The following is a 19,554-nucleotide window of genomic DNA, read 5'->3' on the forward strand; positions in this document are numbered from 1 at the left end:
AATATCAAAAATTTGCTGTTTGTGTGTGCTTCAGAGGGAATAGAATGCTGTCTTTTGAATAAAGGTTAATAAAATGTCCACATTCATAAAAGTGAATTATGTATAACATGGGATTAGTGTTTGCTACAATACTAGTGAATTTTGTTTTCTAACTATAAGAAGGGTATGGAAAGGTTTGGATACCTGAACAGAATTTAAAATGATGTCACAATGTTGGTTTTAATGGAACAGCAGAAACAACAGATTAAGAGCAATAAAATAAAAGTTTTTCTATGTAAAAAGAAGTATTACTTAGTCTGGCCAGAAGTGTTAAAATATTTAAAGACATTAAATATGCAGTGACTCTCAAACAACCATTATTTTCACACAGGAGGGGAAAATAAACAATCTGATCTCTGCTTTCTAAAATAACTGCTGCACATCTACGTTTCATTCTGACAAACAAGGTAAAGCTGTCTTCTCCTAAAATCATTGGGAAAGGAGAAGGAATGAAATAAATGAAAACTAACAGAACAAATTCTACATACAGTTGGAACTGAAATACAACCCTTTTGGCTTGTAATCTGGTACTTATCCACTGGGCTACACAAACTCTGACAATAAATACCAAAAATAATTCTCTTACTGTTTACAAACATAACAGTATCCACAAAAGAAATGCTTATGTATGTGGCACACAGTTATACTACAGCACAGGCCATAATAAGCCTGTTCACTCTTTTTTGTCTAATTAGTGCTTCCTCCATTTTCTCACAGACTCCTACAACAGCACTGGTAGTACCTGCCTGGAGCACATGAGTCAATAAATACATATCTGCCATTCAACTCTACTCTGCTCGAATGACTGTCTCATCCATTTTACCCAGACATCTCGTACGGTAATACCAGCGAAAGGCGAGAGGGAGGAAACCATTCAAAAACCCTGACTTTCCCACCAATTAAATGGACCTGCTGACTAGCTTTACAATACATTATTTTGAATCCAAAAATTTAAGGAGAGGCTTAGTTCCCCATGGATTATAGCTGACTCAGACAATAGTCAAGCGTAGTTACTCTGGAGCTGGATCCATATCCGAAAGTACTAAAATTTAATAACTGAAAATAGTAATTTAACATCTGCGCGAGGCTCTGCAGGCGGCAATTAAAACAGAGCTCTACCCGAGATCCCAGATTGATGTCTTTGTAGAGGTTCTGCAGGCTGACGGTGGAAACTACTGTGTTTGTGTTACTGCAGCTACTCTTGCATTAATTGATGCTGGTATTCCCATGAAGGAGTACTTGATATCTTGCTCAGCCACTCTAGTGAGTAACAATAAACCCATGGTTGACATAAGCCATGTGGAAGAAATTTCTGGTGGACGTAATCTTACACTTGCAGCTTTGCCAATATCTGGCCAGATAGCGTAATGGAGATGTCACAGAGGTTTCATATTGACAGTTTCCATGAAGTGGTAGAGTGTGCACTGGAGGGATGTCATGAAATCCATCGGATTTTGAATGCACAATAGTCAAGCGTAGTTACTCTGGAGCTGGATCCATATCAGAAAGTTCTAAAATTTAATAACTGAAAATAGTAATGATGGAGAAGAAATAAAAACTTTGAGGTTCGTCGATGACATTGTAATTCTGTCAGAGACAGCAAGGGAATCAAATCTGTGAGTTGCATTAATGACTTGTTGGCTGGTACAATGGGCAGCCTGAGTGTGGTTTTTAGGCAGTTTCCTCACACTCATTTATGCAAATGCTTGGCTGCTCCTCAAATTCCACCTCAGAGAACACAATACATAAGCAGTTAAAATACGATGATACACAAGACAAAGTTTATACAATTCACATAAAGGTGGCACACACAATTTCCCTCACTTACATTACCTTTACAACTGTGGTGTCAGGAAAGGTAGCTGGCTACCCTGTTATTAGACAGGATAAACGTCAGGGAAAAAAAGATAACAGAAGACGATAATGTTCTTATTTCATTCATATCTAAAGGCTTCTGGATCTTCAAAATTCTGTGGTTGGCTCCATAACTTATATCTGACTATGAAGTAACATCTGTTTGTTTCTTCTTGACTTATTTCCAAAGTATATTTTGAAATTATGTTTCAAAACCACCTGTTTAAGTTCAACTGTTCTATCTCAATTATCTCAGCAAGAACAATCACATTTTACAGCAGTGGACTCAATGACAGAATTTGCATTGTTGGTTTAGGTTTTCATGAAGGAATCACCAAACACAATCCATAGTTCCACACATAAAAATGATGTTGCTCCAGTAAGACCCCGGGGTTTACAACATTCTAAGATGCCTTTATAGATTCCAGTACTGGAGATTTATTTACAATCATCTATATCCAATCTATACTCTGCAAACCACTGTGAAGTGCGTGGCAGAGTGTACATCCTATTGTACCCGTTATTATGGATTCTTTCCGTTCCATTCATGTATGGAGGATGGGAAGAATGATCGCTTAGTGCTTCTGTGTATGCTGTAATTAGTCTAATCTTGTCCTCATGATCCCTGAGTGAGTGATAAGCAGGAGGTTGTAATATATTCCTAAGGTCACCATCATAATTTGGCTTTCTCAGGACAGTTTACACTTATCTCCAAGAGTCTACCAGTTCAGTTTCTTCAGCATCTCTGTGACACTTTCCCACAGGTCAAACAAACCTGTGACCATTCATGCTGCCCTTCTCTCTATATATTCAGTATTCACTGTTAGTCCTACTTGGTACGAGTCACACACATTTGTGCAAAATTCCAGGATGGGTGATCTGTAAGCAATCTCATTCATAGACTGACTGCGTTTCCACAGTATTCTACCAATAAACTGATGTCTATCACCTGCTTTCCCTACACTGCATGCCTGAATGTGTAGGCTGGATAGTGCGATCTACTTGACCAGTTTCCTTAATCCTAACATAAATGTCATTAAGGGTGTGTGGCCAGGAATTTCCAACAAGGGGAGAGAGAGCGGGAACTAAGGAATAGCCTGCCCTCAGAACACTAAAATGGTTTTAGTATTTTTTAAACTAAGAATCGATTCATCAAAAATACTGAAATCATGTCTTCAACAGCTACAATAAATCTGAAAGCAGTGCTGAAATCACAACAACAAGATAATTCTTATAAAATATCACTTTGCTTGTACCTCTTCACAAAATAAGTTTTTAACAATTCTATTTAAAATCGTTCAACAACTACAACAATAGATACCAATACACTACCAGTGCACAAGATATAGCAACTCTTAGTGTATGACATCCACTAACAAATAAATATATATGGTACAATGATAAATTAAACAACCTATTTATTAAAAACAAAAATCTTAGAGTACTAATGCTGTGTGTCCAAAACAAAGTTCTCTAAAAACACATGAAACATTAGCCTCTCTAGCCTCTTAGTGGGTACTTTATACTAATATTTAATTGCCTGTGTTTATTTAATGTGAAGTTTGCATGTTAATATTTGTAAAGAAGACATTCGAATAATGTAGTGCAAACCAGCAAGAAAGCATACAGAACCACTTTTGACAGGCAGTTGCTGTACCAGTCTGTGGAATGTTGAAAATGTATTGAGGAAGTGGATTATATGGCAATATGTAAGAAAAATGAGACATTCAAATACAAGTGTACAAAATGATATAATGTATATATAGCACTTTGAATACTTAGAGCTTGTAAAATGAATGTATAAAAGAATGATTTTCAGGTTCACAGATATTCTTGTGACCCAGGTAGTGCCAAGTGATACATACAGGGACAGAGCACGTAGTGCCAGTATCACGGTCTTTTGCCAGTAGAAGCGGGTGGGATAAGGTCGACCAAGTGGCCAGAGTGTCGCTCGTGTTTATGTGTGTTCCAAGATAAGCATATTCCTATGTATACTTATTCTGCAGTTAGTCATTTTCAGTTACATCAGCTGGTGATTTTGAGACTTTTAAACTGCAATCATTAGAGAAGTTAACAGTGACTGAACGTCGGTACAGTGAAGTAAATATTACAATGAGATTTGACTGAATTCTTAAAGCAATAGGAATTTATGCAGTCTAACTAAGTTTCAGTGCACTGCACAATGCTTTTCGTTTATGGTAGCCATTGCCTGAAACTGCTCTGCTCACTCTGCTGCAACAATTATTTCTGATTTCATCTGTATCATCATGGATAGTATTATCCTGTGCAGGGCTACCATTCAGAGTAAATTTGTCTCTTGTCAATAAATCAACAGTAAAATTCAAATGTGGTGATAAGCCTACATTAATATCCTGAGGGATTATTGCCTAAGTCCCTATTATTTAATTACTTATATTTATTCATTATATATACATGTATCATTCACTGACTACTTCCATAGCCCCCGTGATAATCTTTAGATATTTATATCCTTGTGTACATGAGCCATCTGCTTTCTTAGGTTGTGCACTTGCCCCAAAGGTTGATGTGTTCTGTAGGTTGTTACCAACACCCAGATACACTGCAAGAGGCACTTTTTCAGCATTATAAACATACTCTTGGTGTACATTAATGTTAAAACATAACTAGGTTTCCTTTCACCAGAATTTGCTTCTGAAAACTTGAGAGTTAACCTCAATGTTTATAGTTTGTGGCAGGTTCTTTCACTGTGATACATAATATCTATACCTGTCCTTGTACAATTCTCTTTGGAATTTGTCTGGAAAGTACAAAGCAAATACAAAGAAAACCAGAGTATAAAATTACCTTTACAAGTGAGTGTAGCTTTTGTTGTTGCTGACCCCCACTTGTTGGTGGCACAGCACACGTATTCACCAGAGTCTCTGGCATACGTGTAATCCATGTCAAGAACAATAAAGCCAAAATCATTAAGCATATGGACTCTAGAGCCCGTGGCAAATGGTCGACCGTTATGGAACCAGTCGATACGCATCGTAGGATCGCCGATCGGTTCTACACGGCACTCGAAATGGATTGGTGCTCCTTCTTGCACGTCGAGTACATCCTTTGAAAAATCAAAATATGACAATAAATTACAATTCTTGACTTAAAAGGTAAGTTCTAAAAAATGAAATGCCTATGCCAAAACTGATCTAATATTCTGGATCATATATGAATTAATTCTCTTTATCTTCATTTGTCTGTACAATTTATGTAACATGACTACGAATATCTGTGATTAGAAAGAAAATGCTTTATCCATTTTGTTGTGGCCATATACGTAGAATTCATCAATAATTGATTGCGCCGCTTGCAGATATTGTCATCAGAACTGGCAGTGTCCACATTAAAAGCAGGACATTGTACTCGAGAGGAATTGGCGTGCTATCCTTTATCGATTACAGAAATGTCATGGCGAGTTTCATTATAAGGAGAATTAGTATTAAATTGGGCCCCCCACATATGCATGTAAAAATTGTAAATAGCTGTTTTAGGAGCATGAGGTTGGAGGAACAATTTACTTCTTATTAAATTAGTAATACTAGTGAAGATAGATGTTCCAGTTCTTTATCAGCCAGTGTATGTGTTTCTTCTGTTGTATCAATGTGAGAATGCATTTCCCTTCGTTTGTCACAAGAGTGTGGTGAGGGTGGGCCTCTGGTGTGTGGCATCGTGCTGTAGCAGCCTACGGGTGAGAGTGTATTTTATGAGTATAATAGTGGCACACGGTTATAAAAGACACAGTAAATATTATGAAACATGTCGCACAGAACTGATGAATAACTGTGGTCTACGATCTGTACTGGTTGACTTATGTATTATTCACCTGCATCCTCTGAAATAATGTGAGTGAGCAACCTCCATAACGGAGGATAATATGGGAGGGGCTTACAAGATGCTGTAATGTCGCACGACATTTGTATTACACGTAATGTCAAACTGTCAGTATATGAACTTCACTCTTACAGTTTTTATATGTAGATTTCTAGCTTTAAAATATATACGTGTATTGAGTTATTGAAAATAACTCTCAAACAGATGAGCTACAGTCAGTGGACACACATTACAAACTGTTCCTGTGTCATACCCAGAAATTTCATTGCAATAAAAAATAAATAATTCTATTAATGAATATCATTGATCACTAGTATAGAAGAATAAAAATTTACAAAAAAGAATGTATTGTACTTGACTTTCATATTTTTGTATAAATATAACATTTCTTCTTTCCTTGTTGATAACATTCATATGTGATATGATAAAATCATTACCTTCAATTCAACAGTGAACCTGGGAGGATTTGGTTTCTCTTCTTCTGTCACTATTTCATCTTTCTTGTATAACGCCTCCTCCAGCTTCTGGATACTTTCAGTGCCCGTTTTAAAATTTGTTGGTAATTGTGGCTCAAGAATGATTCCCTGACGACTGCGGACTTGCAGTTGACATGATACAGTTGCCTCACCGTGTTTGTTTGTGGCCTGTTAAGAATGTAAATTGTTATCACCGTGTTAAGTCTTACTTTTTTTACATAAATCATCATTTAATTCATTTTTTTAAGTTCTATGTAATTTTCATTCCCTTGTGCACTAACCTTACAAGTATAAAGACCAGAATCTCTCTGATATACACCAGCAACTTCAAGTATGACAAAGCCAAAGTCATTTATGGTCTTGATTCGTGACCCTGCCCAAAGAGGCTTTCCATTATGGAACCATTCTACTCTCATACTGGGGTCATTGATAGGTATCAGACGGCATTCAAAGTGTGCCAAAGAATTTTCAGTTAGTGTCAGGTCACTTGGAGTAGTGATGAACTCTGGAGGTTTTCCAGAATCTTCCTCAGGTGCGACTGGAGCTGGAGCACTTCCAAGACCTTCCAGTTCTGCAATCTTCTCAATAGTATGCTCCATACTTTTTGGCAACTGAGATTCTAATATGATGCTCCTCTTTCCTGTAAACAGTTTTGAAGATGATAATCTGTGGCAATACTTAAAGGTTTTGCCAAAATATAATGATATACAGATGCAGTGATATAAGAATATTTTGTCTACAGAAGATATATGTGTAAACCCAATAAAAAGTTCAGCAATGGTAATCAGAAAAGTTAAATGAAGGAAGAACAAATTACAATACATTCTTTTGGAATTCAGTAAGATGACTATTTATCTGATTAAGATACACATCTTGACCTAAAACAGATTTAACTAAAATTAGTATTCACAAACATTCATTTACAGAAAAATTATAAATTTAATTATGCAAAATAAGGTAACTTCATGGACATTATATTAGTTACTGTGCAAAGTTAAGAAGGCAAATAGATAATCAACAAAAACGAAACTAAAATGAACTATTCATTTCTCACATCTAATTTACAATCTGTCTACATACCTTGCACTTTCATGCTTGCTGTTGTTACAGCTTCCCCATAGTCATTGAAGGCACGACATGAGTATTCACCAGAGTCTTCTGGGTACACTGGAGAAATTTCCAATATCACAAATCCAAAGTCACAGAATGTACGGAACCTGGACCCTGTCCTTAGTGGTTTTCCATTCCAGAACCATTCGACCTGAAAGAAAAGATGATACGACACTGAAAAAATGATGATACAAAGCTACCTTATATACAAAAGATTATAGTGACCATATGAAAAGCCTTTTAACAAATCTTTTTCCTTGAAAAATTCCAAAAATACATAAATAAGTAAATAAAATTTTAAAAAATTATTTTATTCATGTACATTGTAAAGGAACTGAAATCATCTGCTCATTAATATGTAGCCCACACCCAAGAAACTAATAATAATAACTCTACACAATGTATTCGAAATTTGAGTTTGGCAAACATTTCTTTGTATAGTAATGGAACATCATTTCAAACTCCATCGAACCTTCAACTACAAATTAATTAATTATTTTGGTCCAAAGACCATTGGGGATGTAGGTTTAGATGTTTTTCAACAACCATTATGTGACTTTTGGACACCATGACACAAGCAGTGTAAGAAATTAAACATGGATAACGACAGTATAATGCAAATACAAATTTACAGATGAAAACAACACTCAGTATATGAGAAAGGCAACGGCTCACCTATCCTTGAAGAATAGATAGTATATGTGAGTACACACACTTAAATGATCAGATATTTGTATCACAACCTATGTGTGTGTGTGTGTGTGTGTGTGTGTGTGTGTGTGTGTGCCCGCGCGCTCGAGTCAGTGTGTCTGTATGATACAACTGGAAAGAGACTGAAACTTCTAGAATTATAAATGATTATCTGCATGCCTATTTTTTGCCCATAGTTCATCTGTGGCTAAGTGATTGGCTAGTTTCATTTTTAAATGATTGTTTCCATCTTGGGCTAACCATTATCATAATATGTGTAGCTCATCTCTTCTAAATTTACTATCTCCTTACACCTTTGAAATAAGTTTATGTATTTCATACCATTTCATTCTAATCTTCTTGCCCTCCGTACAACATTGCCATACTAATTTGATTACTAGACACATTTATAGCAACTTTCTCGACAAGTATAATGTACGTGTAACTATAAATGGAAGGTACTTCCAGACTTGCAGGTTCGGAGTGCGTGTTCATAATGATACAAAAGAGATGATTATTTAGATTAGTATAGACCCAAGACTGCATGAATAACCAAAAACCATAAATAATGCTAAACACATATGTTTTTGCCAGAGACTGCTTTATTATGCATTTACAAAACACACAACATTGCAATTAAAGTCCCAATTCATTACTTATATTTTACGTGTTGGAAACTAAGTATTTAGTTACATAATTACACTTAAAACACACGTATTTGATATCATTTGCTATCAGGGCGCTTTCTAAAAATAATTGTCCATTTTTTTCTGCTTTTCATTCACTTTTTTTCTTATCTACTGTTTTCCATTTTCCAGAGTGTCAAAACTTTGTCTTTCATACTCTAGTACCAAATCAACATATTTCAGTATCTCAGTGAGTGTGGTAACAGTTCCCTCCATCTGCTCGTCTTTGCTGTCTTTCAGTATCAAACACACACTGTACACTATGTCTGAGTCACTTAGTTACTCAAATCCCTGTTCATTGGCACAGCTATACAGCCACTCCTGACTGTTTTGTTATTGTCATTTATAGCTTCACAACCAAAAATATATTTCACAAGACCAGTCAGACAAGAAGTACCAGCACACTCCTCACTACAGTAACCTTTAAACCCATTTTTAGCAGAATTTTCTGCAATTTTCTTCTACGAAACAAGCTATTACTATCTTTACATTGCCCTAAGTGTTACCCTGGATTCCATTTACAACTTTCACAAAAAAATGAGAATGTCTGAAACTACTTGCATAAAATGTTTCATGAGATTAAAAGATAATGTCAGAACCTACTTGAATACTATGTTTCTTGAGATTCTACTGTTAACGCAGTTTCACAGCTGTGATCACATTTCAGTCCAATGGCCAATGGCTGCATGAATGACATTAACTGAAAGTGGAGGGTCATCATCATCATTCAACAGTTCCAGTTTCCTGGGTACTGGTAATGATCCTCTTCCACTTCGTCCTGTCCAGATACACCTGTTCACAGAGAACATCATCCACTGTCCATCCTCTGGTCACTAGATCAGCCTTAATCAAGTCCATCCATCGGGTTAGAGGTCTTCCTTGAGGTCTTTTCCCATCCATCTGTCTTTCCAAATTTATTTTGGCTGTTCTAGTTGACTCCATTCTCATCATGTGCCCGCACCATCAAAGTCTAAATGTACCAATTCCATCTAACGGAGATGTCTTTACTCCTGCTTATTTCCTCACCTCCTCATTCCTTAACAATGCACAAATCAGATAATCCACACTCATGAATTTGCTGCAGTTTGGTTACTTTCTCATCAACAGACAGACATCCTCTTAACTTTGTAAAATTTAATATATTCTAAAGAACTTTGGACTCTTCCAATAATGTTAAAAAGTATGTAGCTTTATGAGTTCAGTAGAATTTCCAGTACATTTTGTACTAGAAATATATTTCGATGATGTAAATAAAATAGAAAGAAACTTCCCCATGGGAAAAATATATTAAAAACAAAGATTCCAAGACTTACCAAGCGGGAAAGCGCCGGCAGACAGGCACATGAACAAAACACACAAACACACACACAGAATTACGATCTTTCGCAACTGGCAGTTGCTTCGTCAGGAAAGAGGGAAGGAGAGGGAAAAATGAAATGATGTGGGTTTTAAGGGAGAGGGTAAGGAGTCATCCCAATCCCGGGAGCAGAAAGACTTCCCTTAGGGGAGAAAAAGGACAGGTGTACACTCGCACACACACACACATATCCATCCGCACATACACAGACACAAGCAGACATATTTAAAGGCAAAGAGTAAGGGCAGAGATGTCAGTCGAGGTGGAAGTACAGAGGCAAAGAAGTTGTTGAAAGACAGGTGAGGTATGAGCGGCGGCAACTTGAAATTAGCGGAGGTTGAGGCCTGGCGGATATCGAGAAGAGAGGATATACTAAAGGGCGAGTTCCCATCTCCGGAGTTCGGATAGGTTGGTGTTGGTGGGAAGTATCCAGATACCTCGGACGGTGTAACACTGTGCCAAGATGTGCTGGCCGTGCATCAAGGCATGTTTAGCCACAGGGTGATCCTCATTACCAACAAACACTGTCTGCCTGTGTCCATTCATGCGAATGGACAGTTTGTTGCTGGTCATTCCCACATAGAAAGCATCACAGTGCAGGCAGGTCAGTTGGTAAATCACGTGGGTGCTTTCACATGTGGCTCTCCCTTTGATCGTGTACACCTTCCGGGTTACAGGACTGGAGTAGGTGGTGGTGGGAGGGTGCATAGGACAGGTTTTACACCGGGGGCGGTTGCAAGGGTAGGAGCCAGAGAGTAGGGAAGGTGGTTTGGGGATTTCATAGGGATGAACCAAGAGGTTACGAAGGTTGGTTGGACGGCGGAAAGACACTTTGGTGGAGTGGGGAGGATTTCATGAAAGATGGATCTCATTTCGGGGCAGGATTTTAGGAAGTCGTATCCCTGCTGGAGAGCCACATTCAAGGTCTGATCCAGTCCCGGGAAGTATTCTGTCACAAGTGGGGCACTTTTGGGGTTCTTCTATGAGAGGTTCTGGGTTTGAGGGGATGAGGAAGTGGCTCTGGTTATCTGCTTCTGTACCAGGTTGGGAGGGTAGTTGCGGGATGTGAAAGCTGTTTTCAGGTTGTTGGTGTAATGGTCGAGGGATTCAGGACTGGAGCAGATTCGTTTGCCACGAAGGCCTAGGCTGTAGGGAAGGGACCGTTTGATATGGAATGGGTGGCAGCTGTCATAATGGAGGTACTGTTGCTTGTTGGTGGGTGCAAGCAACAGTACCTCCATTATGACAGCTGCCACCCATTCCATATCAAACGGTCCCTTCCCTACAGCCTAGGCCTTCGTGGCAAACGAATCTGCTCCAGTCCTGAATCCCTCGACCATTACACCAACAACCTGAAAACAGCTTTCGCATCCCGCAACTACCCTCCCAACCTGGTACAGAAGCAGATAACCAGAGCCACTTCCTCATCCCCCCAAACCCAGAACCTCTCATAGAAGAACCCCAAAAGTGCCCCACTTGTGACAGAATACTTCCCGGGACTGGATCAGACCTTGAATGTGGCTCTCCAGCAGGGATACGACTTCCTAAAATCCCGCCCCGAAATGAGATCCATCCTTCATGAAATCCTCCCCACTCCACCAAGAGTGTCTTTCCGCCGTCCACCTAACCTTCGTAATCTCTTGGTTCATCCCTATGAAATCCCCAAACCACCTTCCCTACCCTCTGGCTCCTACCCTTGCAACCGCCCCCGGTGTAAAACCTGTACTATGCACCCTCCCACCACCACCTACTCCAGTCCTGTAACCCGGAAGGTGTACACGATCAAAGGGAGAGCCACATGTGAAAGCACCCACGTGATTTACCAACTGACCTGCCTGCACTGTGATGCTTTCTATGTGGGAATGACCAGCAACAAACTGTCCATTCGCATGAATGGACACAGGCAGACAGTGTTTGTTGGTAATGAGGATCACCCTGTGGCTAAACATGCCTTGATGCACGGCCAGCACATCTTGGCACAGTGTTACACCGTCCGAGTTATCTGGATACTTCCCACCAACACCAACCTATCCAAACTCCGGAGATGGGAACTCGCCCTTCAGTATATCCTCTCTTCTCGATATCCGCCAGGCCTCAACCTCCACTAATTTCAAGTTGCCGCCGCTCATACCTCACCTCTCTTTCAACAACTTCTTTGCCTCTGTACTTCCGCCTCGACTGACATCTCTGCCCTTACTCTTTGCCTTTAAATATGTCTGCTTGTGTCTGTGTATGTGCGGATGGATATGTGTGTGTGTGTGCGAGTGTACACCTGTCCTTTTTTTCCCCTAAGGGAAGTCTTTCCGCTCCCGGGATTGGGATGATTCCTTACCCTCTCCCTTAAAACCCACATCCTTTCATTTTTCCTTCTCCTTCCCTCTTTCCTGACGAAGCAACTGCCAGTTGCGAAAGCTCGTAATTCTGTGTGTGTGTTTGTGTGTTTTGTTCATGTGCCTGTCTGCCGGCGCTTTCCCGCTTGGTAAGTCTTGGTATCTTTGTTTTTAATATAGAAATATATTTCTTATGAGAACAGTGTTTTGGGTCTAAAGTTTGAAAAAGCACAAGTTGGTACAGGAAAAAGGGTACCAATATTTTAAAATAAAGTCTAACTAACCCAAGTAAATAAAAATATTTAAAAATTTATAAACTAATATCAATTTAAAATATATTTCTGTATGTTAAAACAGCCAAGTGTCAAACCCCATCTAACTTCAGAATATCATCTTGAAATCAACTAAATCTATTAATTTTTGACATCATTGATGAACCACATTGATCATATTTAATATTCTGATAAAAAGCAGTCCAGATCATAGTAAATTATTTGGGCAGGTACCAACCAGTACTACAACCCCACAAACCTGCTTCTCACATCATCTGGAGCCATCGATCTGAAGGTGGTCGTATAGACCAAAACCAGTTACCAGAATTAAAAATAAATAACTTATTATCATCTAGACTGGTTTTTATTAAAATAAATCTATTAGGTCTGCCATCACAAAATAGTTCTAGAACAGTTTCAGACTTAACAATCAGTTCCAAAGGACATGGTTTCCACTTCCAAATTTTAGATGGTTTGGCTGGCTTCATATCTGCTACCTGTAGGAATATCCAGGGAATGAGCATCCAGATCATCGGTGAACATTCCAGACACTGATTCTGTCACCATTTTCTATATGAACAGACATATACTGCAAGACTTACCAGTATAAAGTTAAGTTCCTATAGCATACGTTATGGATGATCATACCTTGAGCTTTGGGTCATCTGTAGGAATAAGTCTGGCTTCAAAATGTGCACTCTCTCCCTCTCGAAGGTTGTCAACATTTGACAGAGGGACTGTAAAGACAGGGGCTTGGCCTTTTGTTTCTGTAGTTTTTTCATCTCTCATCTTTAAGTGTGAATCTTCTAAATTCTGTATTTTTTCCAATCCACCTTCCATCCCCTAAAAGAAGGAAATTGTTGTAAAACATTATTTACTTATTGTTCAGCTAATCTGACATTCACAACACGCAGCCTCTTTAACACCAAGCTAACAAATATAATTTCATTATATTAATTATGAAATACAACTACTGATATTTAAGACACCAAAATAACAAAAAATATATCTACTTTATCTGTCTCTTTTCAGTTCCCCTTAACAATTTCGAGCCTCACTTGACCAAAATTTGCTGAACTATGAACAGACAATGCCCAAATCAGATAATATGCACTCAGATAATCATGAATCTGCTGCAGTTTGGTTACTTTCTCGTGAACAGACAGACATCCTCTCATACTATGGGTTGGTAAAATTTCAAAACTGAATCAGTTGTTCACTGTACACATACAAATTACCTCTAGCCAAAACAGATTAATTTGACAGCATTCCCTTAAACATAGGGAGTTTTTGATATTAGCTACAGGAAAAAGGAGAAAAGCAAAGTCACAACTGCTGACTGCTTAAGCTATTCAAAAGTAATAACTACACTCCTGGAAATGGAAAAAAGAACACATTGACACCGGTGTGTCAGACCCACCATACTTGCTCCGGGCACTGCGAGAGGGCTGTACAAGCAATGATCACACGCACGGCACAGCGGACACACCAGGAACCGCGGTGTTGGCTGTCGAATGGCGCTATCTGCGCAGCATTTGTGCAAAGCCGCCGTCAGTGTCAGCCAGTTTGCCGTGGCATACGGAGCTCCATCGCAGTCTTTAACACTGGTAGCATGCCGCGACAGCATGTACGTGAACTGTATGTGCAGTTGACAGACTTTGAGCGAGGGCGTATAGTGGGCATGCGGGAGGCCGGGTGGATGTACCGCCGAATTGCTCAACACGTGGGGCGTGAGGTCTCCACAGTACATCGATGTTGTCGCCAGTGGTCGGCGGAAGGTGCATGTGCCCGTCGACCTGGGACCGGACCGCAGCGACGCGCGGATGCACGCCAAGACTGTAGGATCCTACGCAGTGTTGTAGGGGACCGCATCGCCACTTCCCAGCAAATTAGGGACACTGTTGCTCCTGGGGTATTGGCGAGGACCATTCGCAACCGTCTCCATGAAGCTGGGCTACGGTCCCGCACACCGTTAGGCCGTCTTCTGCTCACGCCCCAACATTGTGCAGCCCGCCTCCAGTGGTGTCGCGACAGGCGTGAATGGAGGGACGAATGGAGACGTGTCGTCTTCAGCGATGAGAGTAGCTTCTGCCTTGGTGCCAATGATGGTCGTATGCGTGTTTGGCGCCGTGCAGGTGAGCGCCACAATCAGGACTGCATACGACCGAGGCACACAGGGCTAACACCCGGCATCATGGTGTGGGTAGCGATCTACTACACTGGCCGTACACCTCTGGTGATCGTCGAGGGGACACTGAATAGTGCACGGTACATCCAAACCGTCATTGAACCCATCGTTCTACCATTCCTAGACCGGCAAGGGAACTTGCTGTTCCAACAGGACAATGCACGTCCGCATGTATCCCGTGCCACCCAACGTGCTCTAGAAGGTGTAAGTCAACTACCCTGGCCAGCAAGATCTCCGGATCTGTCCCCCATTGAGCATGTTTGGGACTGGATGAAGTGTCGTCTCACGCGGTCTGCACGTCCAGTACGAACGCTGGTCCAACTGAGGCGCCAGGTGGAAATGGCATGGCAAGCCGTTCCACAGGACTACATCCAGCATCTCTACGATCGTCTCCATGGGTGAATAGCAGCCTGCATTGCTGCTAAAGGTGGATATACACTGTACTAGTGCCGACATTGTGCATGCTCTGTTGCCTATGTCTATGTGCCTGTGGTTCTGTCAGTGTGATCATGTGATGTATCTGACCCCAGGAATGTGTCAATAAAGATTCCCCTTCCTGGGACAATGAATTCACGGTGTTCTTATTTCAATTTCCAGGAGTGTATTAAAGGTAATTTCATCTTGAATCAGCTGAATGGCATGAATGGTCAAAAATTAGTAAAATGTTATCAAATTGAATAATGATATTGTATGGCCAGTTCTCCAACAAAAATACTTTGTGACCACAATAGAGGCTACTAATTCGCAAGGATTCCACAAAAACTAATTTCAACACTAAGAAATCCATATGTACATGAGAGGCCTATTCATCTCATAATCTACATTTAGTAATCATGTGATTGCTGTACAGGAGAGACATAAAAAGTACAAAATAACTAAATTGGTATAAAACTACAGCTAATAAGAGGCATCAATCATTGTTTAAACATTTGATTTCTTTACTGCCTAATCACAGAGACGAGTGATAAACTACATCTAACTTAAATAATCAGTTTATTATTTTGGAATTCAATCTCTGGAGCATACTGTGTAGCTTAGTTTGTTCAACAGAACTGACTTAGTGTTCAGAATTAATTTGTTGTTGATATCTGCTCCTGGAAATACAGTTTTCAATGCTGAGTAGGAGGCAAAAAATTGTCTTCATTTCTTGTGATATGTTGATGGTCATACTGATTATCCTTAAATAATTCCATTATTATCTACGATTTCTTAGCTCTCTACTGTAGTTGCATCAAATATTACTAAAAAGGTCTACCCATTTTTGTGAGTGATTCTCTATACCCATTTAAGCCACAGATCTACAGTAAATGCATTATGCCCTTTTTGTTGCAGCGAACCTGCTCTAAGCCTTTTGAGATAACTTTTATGGTCCTTGATGTCTTTTTTTTTTTTTTTTTTTTTTTTTTTTTTTTTTTTTTTTTTTTTTTTTCCTTGGAGTTCTTTCCCTCACATTCAATTCAACTATAGAAAATCATAACTCTGATTCTCACACTGAAGGCAGTTCCCAGTGGAGTGAACCAAATGTGTCTGATTTTACTTTTTTCATGAGTCTACACAAAAATTATACAGAAAAACACGAAACGGCTGTTCTCCTATTGAATTCTTCAGCTTAATATATATGAATGATTACTTACTCGAGGCAACTGTGAATCCAAGATGAGATTGGCCTTTGATACACATTTTAGTGTTGCTTTTGTGACATCCTGGCCTACTTTGTTGACTGCGCGGCATTCATAAACTCCTGAGTTCTCTTCATAACAATATAAGATGTCCAAAATAACAATACCAAAGTCATGGAATGTTCTGTAACGATGGCCATGTGGGAGCTTTTTACCATTGTAAAACCACTCAACCTGTAAAGCAAACAATTGAAATAGATAATGCACTACACCAATATCTATAACGCAACTTGGGTTTCAGTACCCATTCTCAAGTGGCAATATACGGCTAATGCTTAACTCCATCCCAAAAACCCATAATCACTGGCATGTAGTTCATCTGCATTTCCCATGACTTGAGTTCAGAGGTAAAGTATCAATTGACAGAAATAATCTTTCATAACACATAAATGCAGCACCTGTAATTGGAATGATACTCCTACCATTAATTTAAAAAAGTATTTATTTAAAAGTTGTTAAATTGATAGTTAAAGGGAGAAATTAATTGCTTTCGCATATCTTACTGATTTGTGTATGATATGGTAACACAAAAAGTGTATCTGATCATGGGCAAACCAAATTTTGATAACGTTTCTCTACACACAGCCACATAACTGAGTGATATATCTGCCTACTTTCCTCCTCAAACTTGGTGGGCTGCTTTTAATCTGTGGTCTGAAGGATCTGCCCCCTCCCCTCCTCCACATACTCCTCTTTCATTCTGTGTAGCACACTCCTCTTTTGTAGTCTGAAGAAGAAACAGAAGTTAGGAGTACTGTATATTTACTTTCATGTGTGCCCATTGGCAGTAATGGAAGCTGTATCTTCCAAGTGGGTGAAATCAAGCACATGTGCCTCTGAATTTAATATTTTTTGCAGTAACAAGACAGTTATGTTTTACTTGTTTATGAAGCATTTGTAATAGCAAATGATTACATGTTCCATGGAATATGCAAATGGATGTCAAAGAACTCCAATACAATAATGGGCAGAAACACATAATCCACTTCTTGTCATCTTTTACACTAAGCCCTCAAAGTGTAAATTTTTGAAATTGTCAAAATCAAATCAGTGTCACATTCCAAATCAGTGTCACATTCAGTTATGCACTTGAAGGCTTTGAATACTACTAAATTCATGTGTATTTCATCTGTCAACAATGATAGACTCAATTGTAATATGAGGCTTTATATGCCACAAATACTTGTTCCCAATGTTGACAATTATGTGTACAAAAAATAGTTAGAATTTATCACCTAAAGCATATTGTGGCCCCTTCAACACCCAGTACCACTCCAGACTGGAACAACTGAACCACATACTTTGCAAGGGCTTTGATTACCTCTCATCGTGCCCTGAAATGAGGGTCATCCTCCCAAGATCCTTTCCACCCCTCCTAAAGTGGTATTCCATCACCCACCCAACCTGCACAACATTCTAGTCCATCCCTCAGCCACTCCCAATTCCAACCCCTTGTCATAGGGATGATATCCCATTGGAAGTCCCAGGTGCAAGACCTGCCCAATACACCCACCCAGCACTTCCTACTCCAGTCCCGTCGCAGGATTACCCTACCCCATCAGAGGCCAGACCACCTGTGAAAGCACTCATCTCATATACCAACTCTGCTTCAATCACTGCACAGTTTTTCATATTGATATGACTATCAACTAGATGTCCACCTGGATGAACAACTACTGCCAAACTGTGGACTAGAGAAAAGTAGGCCAACCTTTGGCACAACATGCAGCTGAACATACTTGATTTCAATGGCTGCTTCATTACACGAGCCATCTCTATCCTCTCATCCACCACCAGTTTTTCTGAACTGCGCAGATGGGAGTAACCCTTACAACACATTCTCCACTCCCGAAATTATTTCAGCCCCAACCTACAGTGAATTACTGTCCTCACACCCTCCACCTAACAGTTTCCATACCCACTGTCCTCTCACCTCCTCCCTATTCTCATCTTCTCCCCTCTTTGTGTGCCGCCATCTGTCAATGTACCCACTCGTCTTTCTCCCTCTCCCCTCCTCTCCTTCTTCACTATCCATCCCCCCCCCCCCCCTCCCAAATCCCTGCCTCAGAGCCTCCTGATGCTGTGCCTGTTGGTATTCTAGTCATTGCACACTCCTCCAGAAAGTGTTCTTCTCTGCCCCCATCCATACACCGATATTGCTTCCCCTTCCCCTTCCCCGCCCCCTCCAGATAGCTGCTTCCAGTCTACATAACTGTTGCATTCCAGTCCGAGCTGCCAGAGATGGCAGTCACATGTTTGTAAAGTGTACTTGCTTGTGTGAATGACTGTGTGTGTGTGTGTGTGTGTGTGTGTGTGTGTGTGTGTGTGTGGGTAGGCGGGTGGGTGGGTGTGTGCGTGTATGTGGGTGTGTGGTCTCCCAATTTCATTATTTTCTTTTTTATTTTCCATCATTATCTGTCATCATTATCTGTCATGTCTTTGATTAAACTTCTCTTTTGAGCTTCATCAGTTTTCAGAAGCCAGAGAATCTTTCACACTTCTTATGTATGATTAGTAATCCATTTTATCATTTCATCAGTCATTTAGCTTCACTAAGCTACACATAAATTTTTATTACTCTTTCCATGCCCACATATCCCTGAAATCATACTTGCTTAATTCGGAGACAATGCTATCTGAATTAAAGACATCTTGACGTTGTTGTTGTTATCTTCAGTCCTGAGACTAGTTTGATGCAGCTCTCCATGCTACTCTATCCTGTGCAAGCTTCTTCATATCCCAGTACCTACTGCAACCTACATCCTTCTGAATCTGCTTAGTGTATTCATCTCTTGGTCTCCCTCTACGATTTTTACCCTCCATGCTGCCCTCCAACGCTAAATTTGTGATCCCTTGATGCCTCAGAACATGTCCTACCAACCGGTCCCTTCTTCTTGTCAAGTTGTGCCACAAACTCCTCTTCTCCCCAATTCTATTCAATACCTCCTCATTAGTTATGCATTGATATGCATTTCAAATTTACATAAATAGATCCTCATATTGTTCTACACACCATAC

At 39.8% G+C, this 19,554-nt stretch overlaps 1 protein-coding gene across 11 annotated transcripts in view; it reads right to left on the minus strand.

Moving 5' to 3' along the window:
- Nucleotides 1–19,554, minus strand: part of LOC126365782 (titin) — a 523,502-nt gene that overhangs the window by 339,289 nt on the left and 164,659 nt on the right. For all 11 annotated transcript variants that reach the window (XM_050008347.1, XM_050008355.1, XM_050008352.1 and 8 more), the window contains exons 52-57: nt 16,492–16,710; nt 13,318–13,512; nt 7,305–7,485; nt 6,506–6,864; nt 6,186–6,392; nt 4,720–4,978 (exon numbers count right to left, since the gene is read on the minus strand). In XM_050008347.1, the coding sequence (XP_049864304.1) occupies nt 4,720–4,978; nt 6,186–6,392; nt 6,506–6,864; nt 7,305–7,485; nt 13,318–13,512; nt 16,492–16,710 (1,420 nt within the window). The remainder of the gene's footprint in view (nt 1–4,719; nt 4,979–6,185; nt 6,393–6,505; nt 6,865–7,304; nt 7,486–13,317; nt 13,513–16,491; nt 16,711–19,554) is intronic.

Source organism: Schistocerca gregaria, chromosome 4, assembly GCF_023897955.1.
Source record: "Schistocerca gregaria isolate iqSchGreg1 chromosome 4, iqSchGreg1.2, whole genome shotgun sequence".
NCBI lineage: Eukaryota > Metazoa > Arthropoda > Insecta > Orthoptera > Acrididae > Schistocerca > Schistocerca gregaria.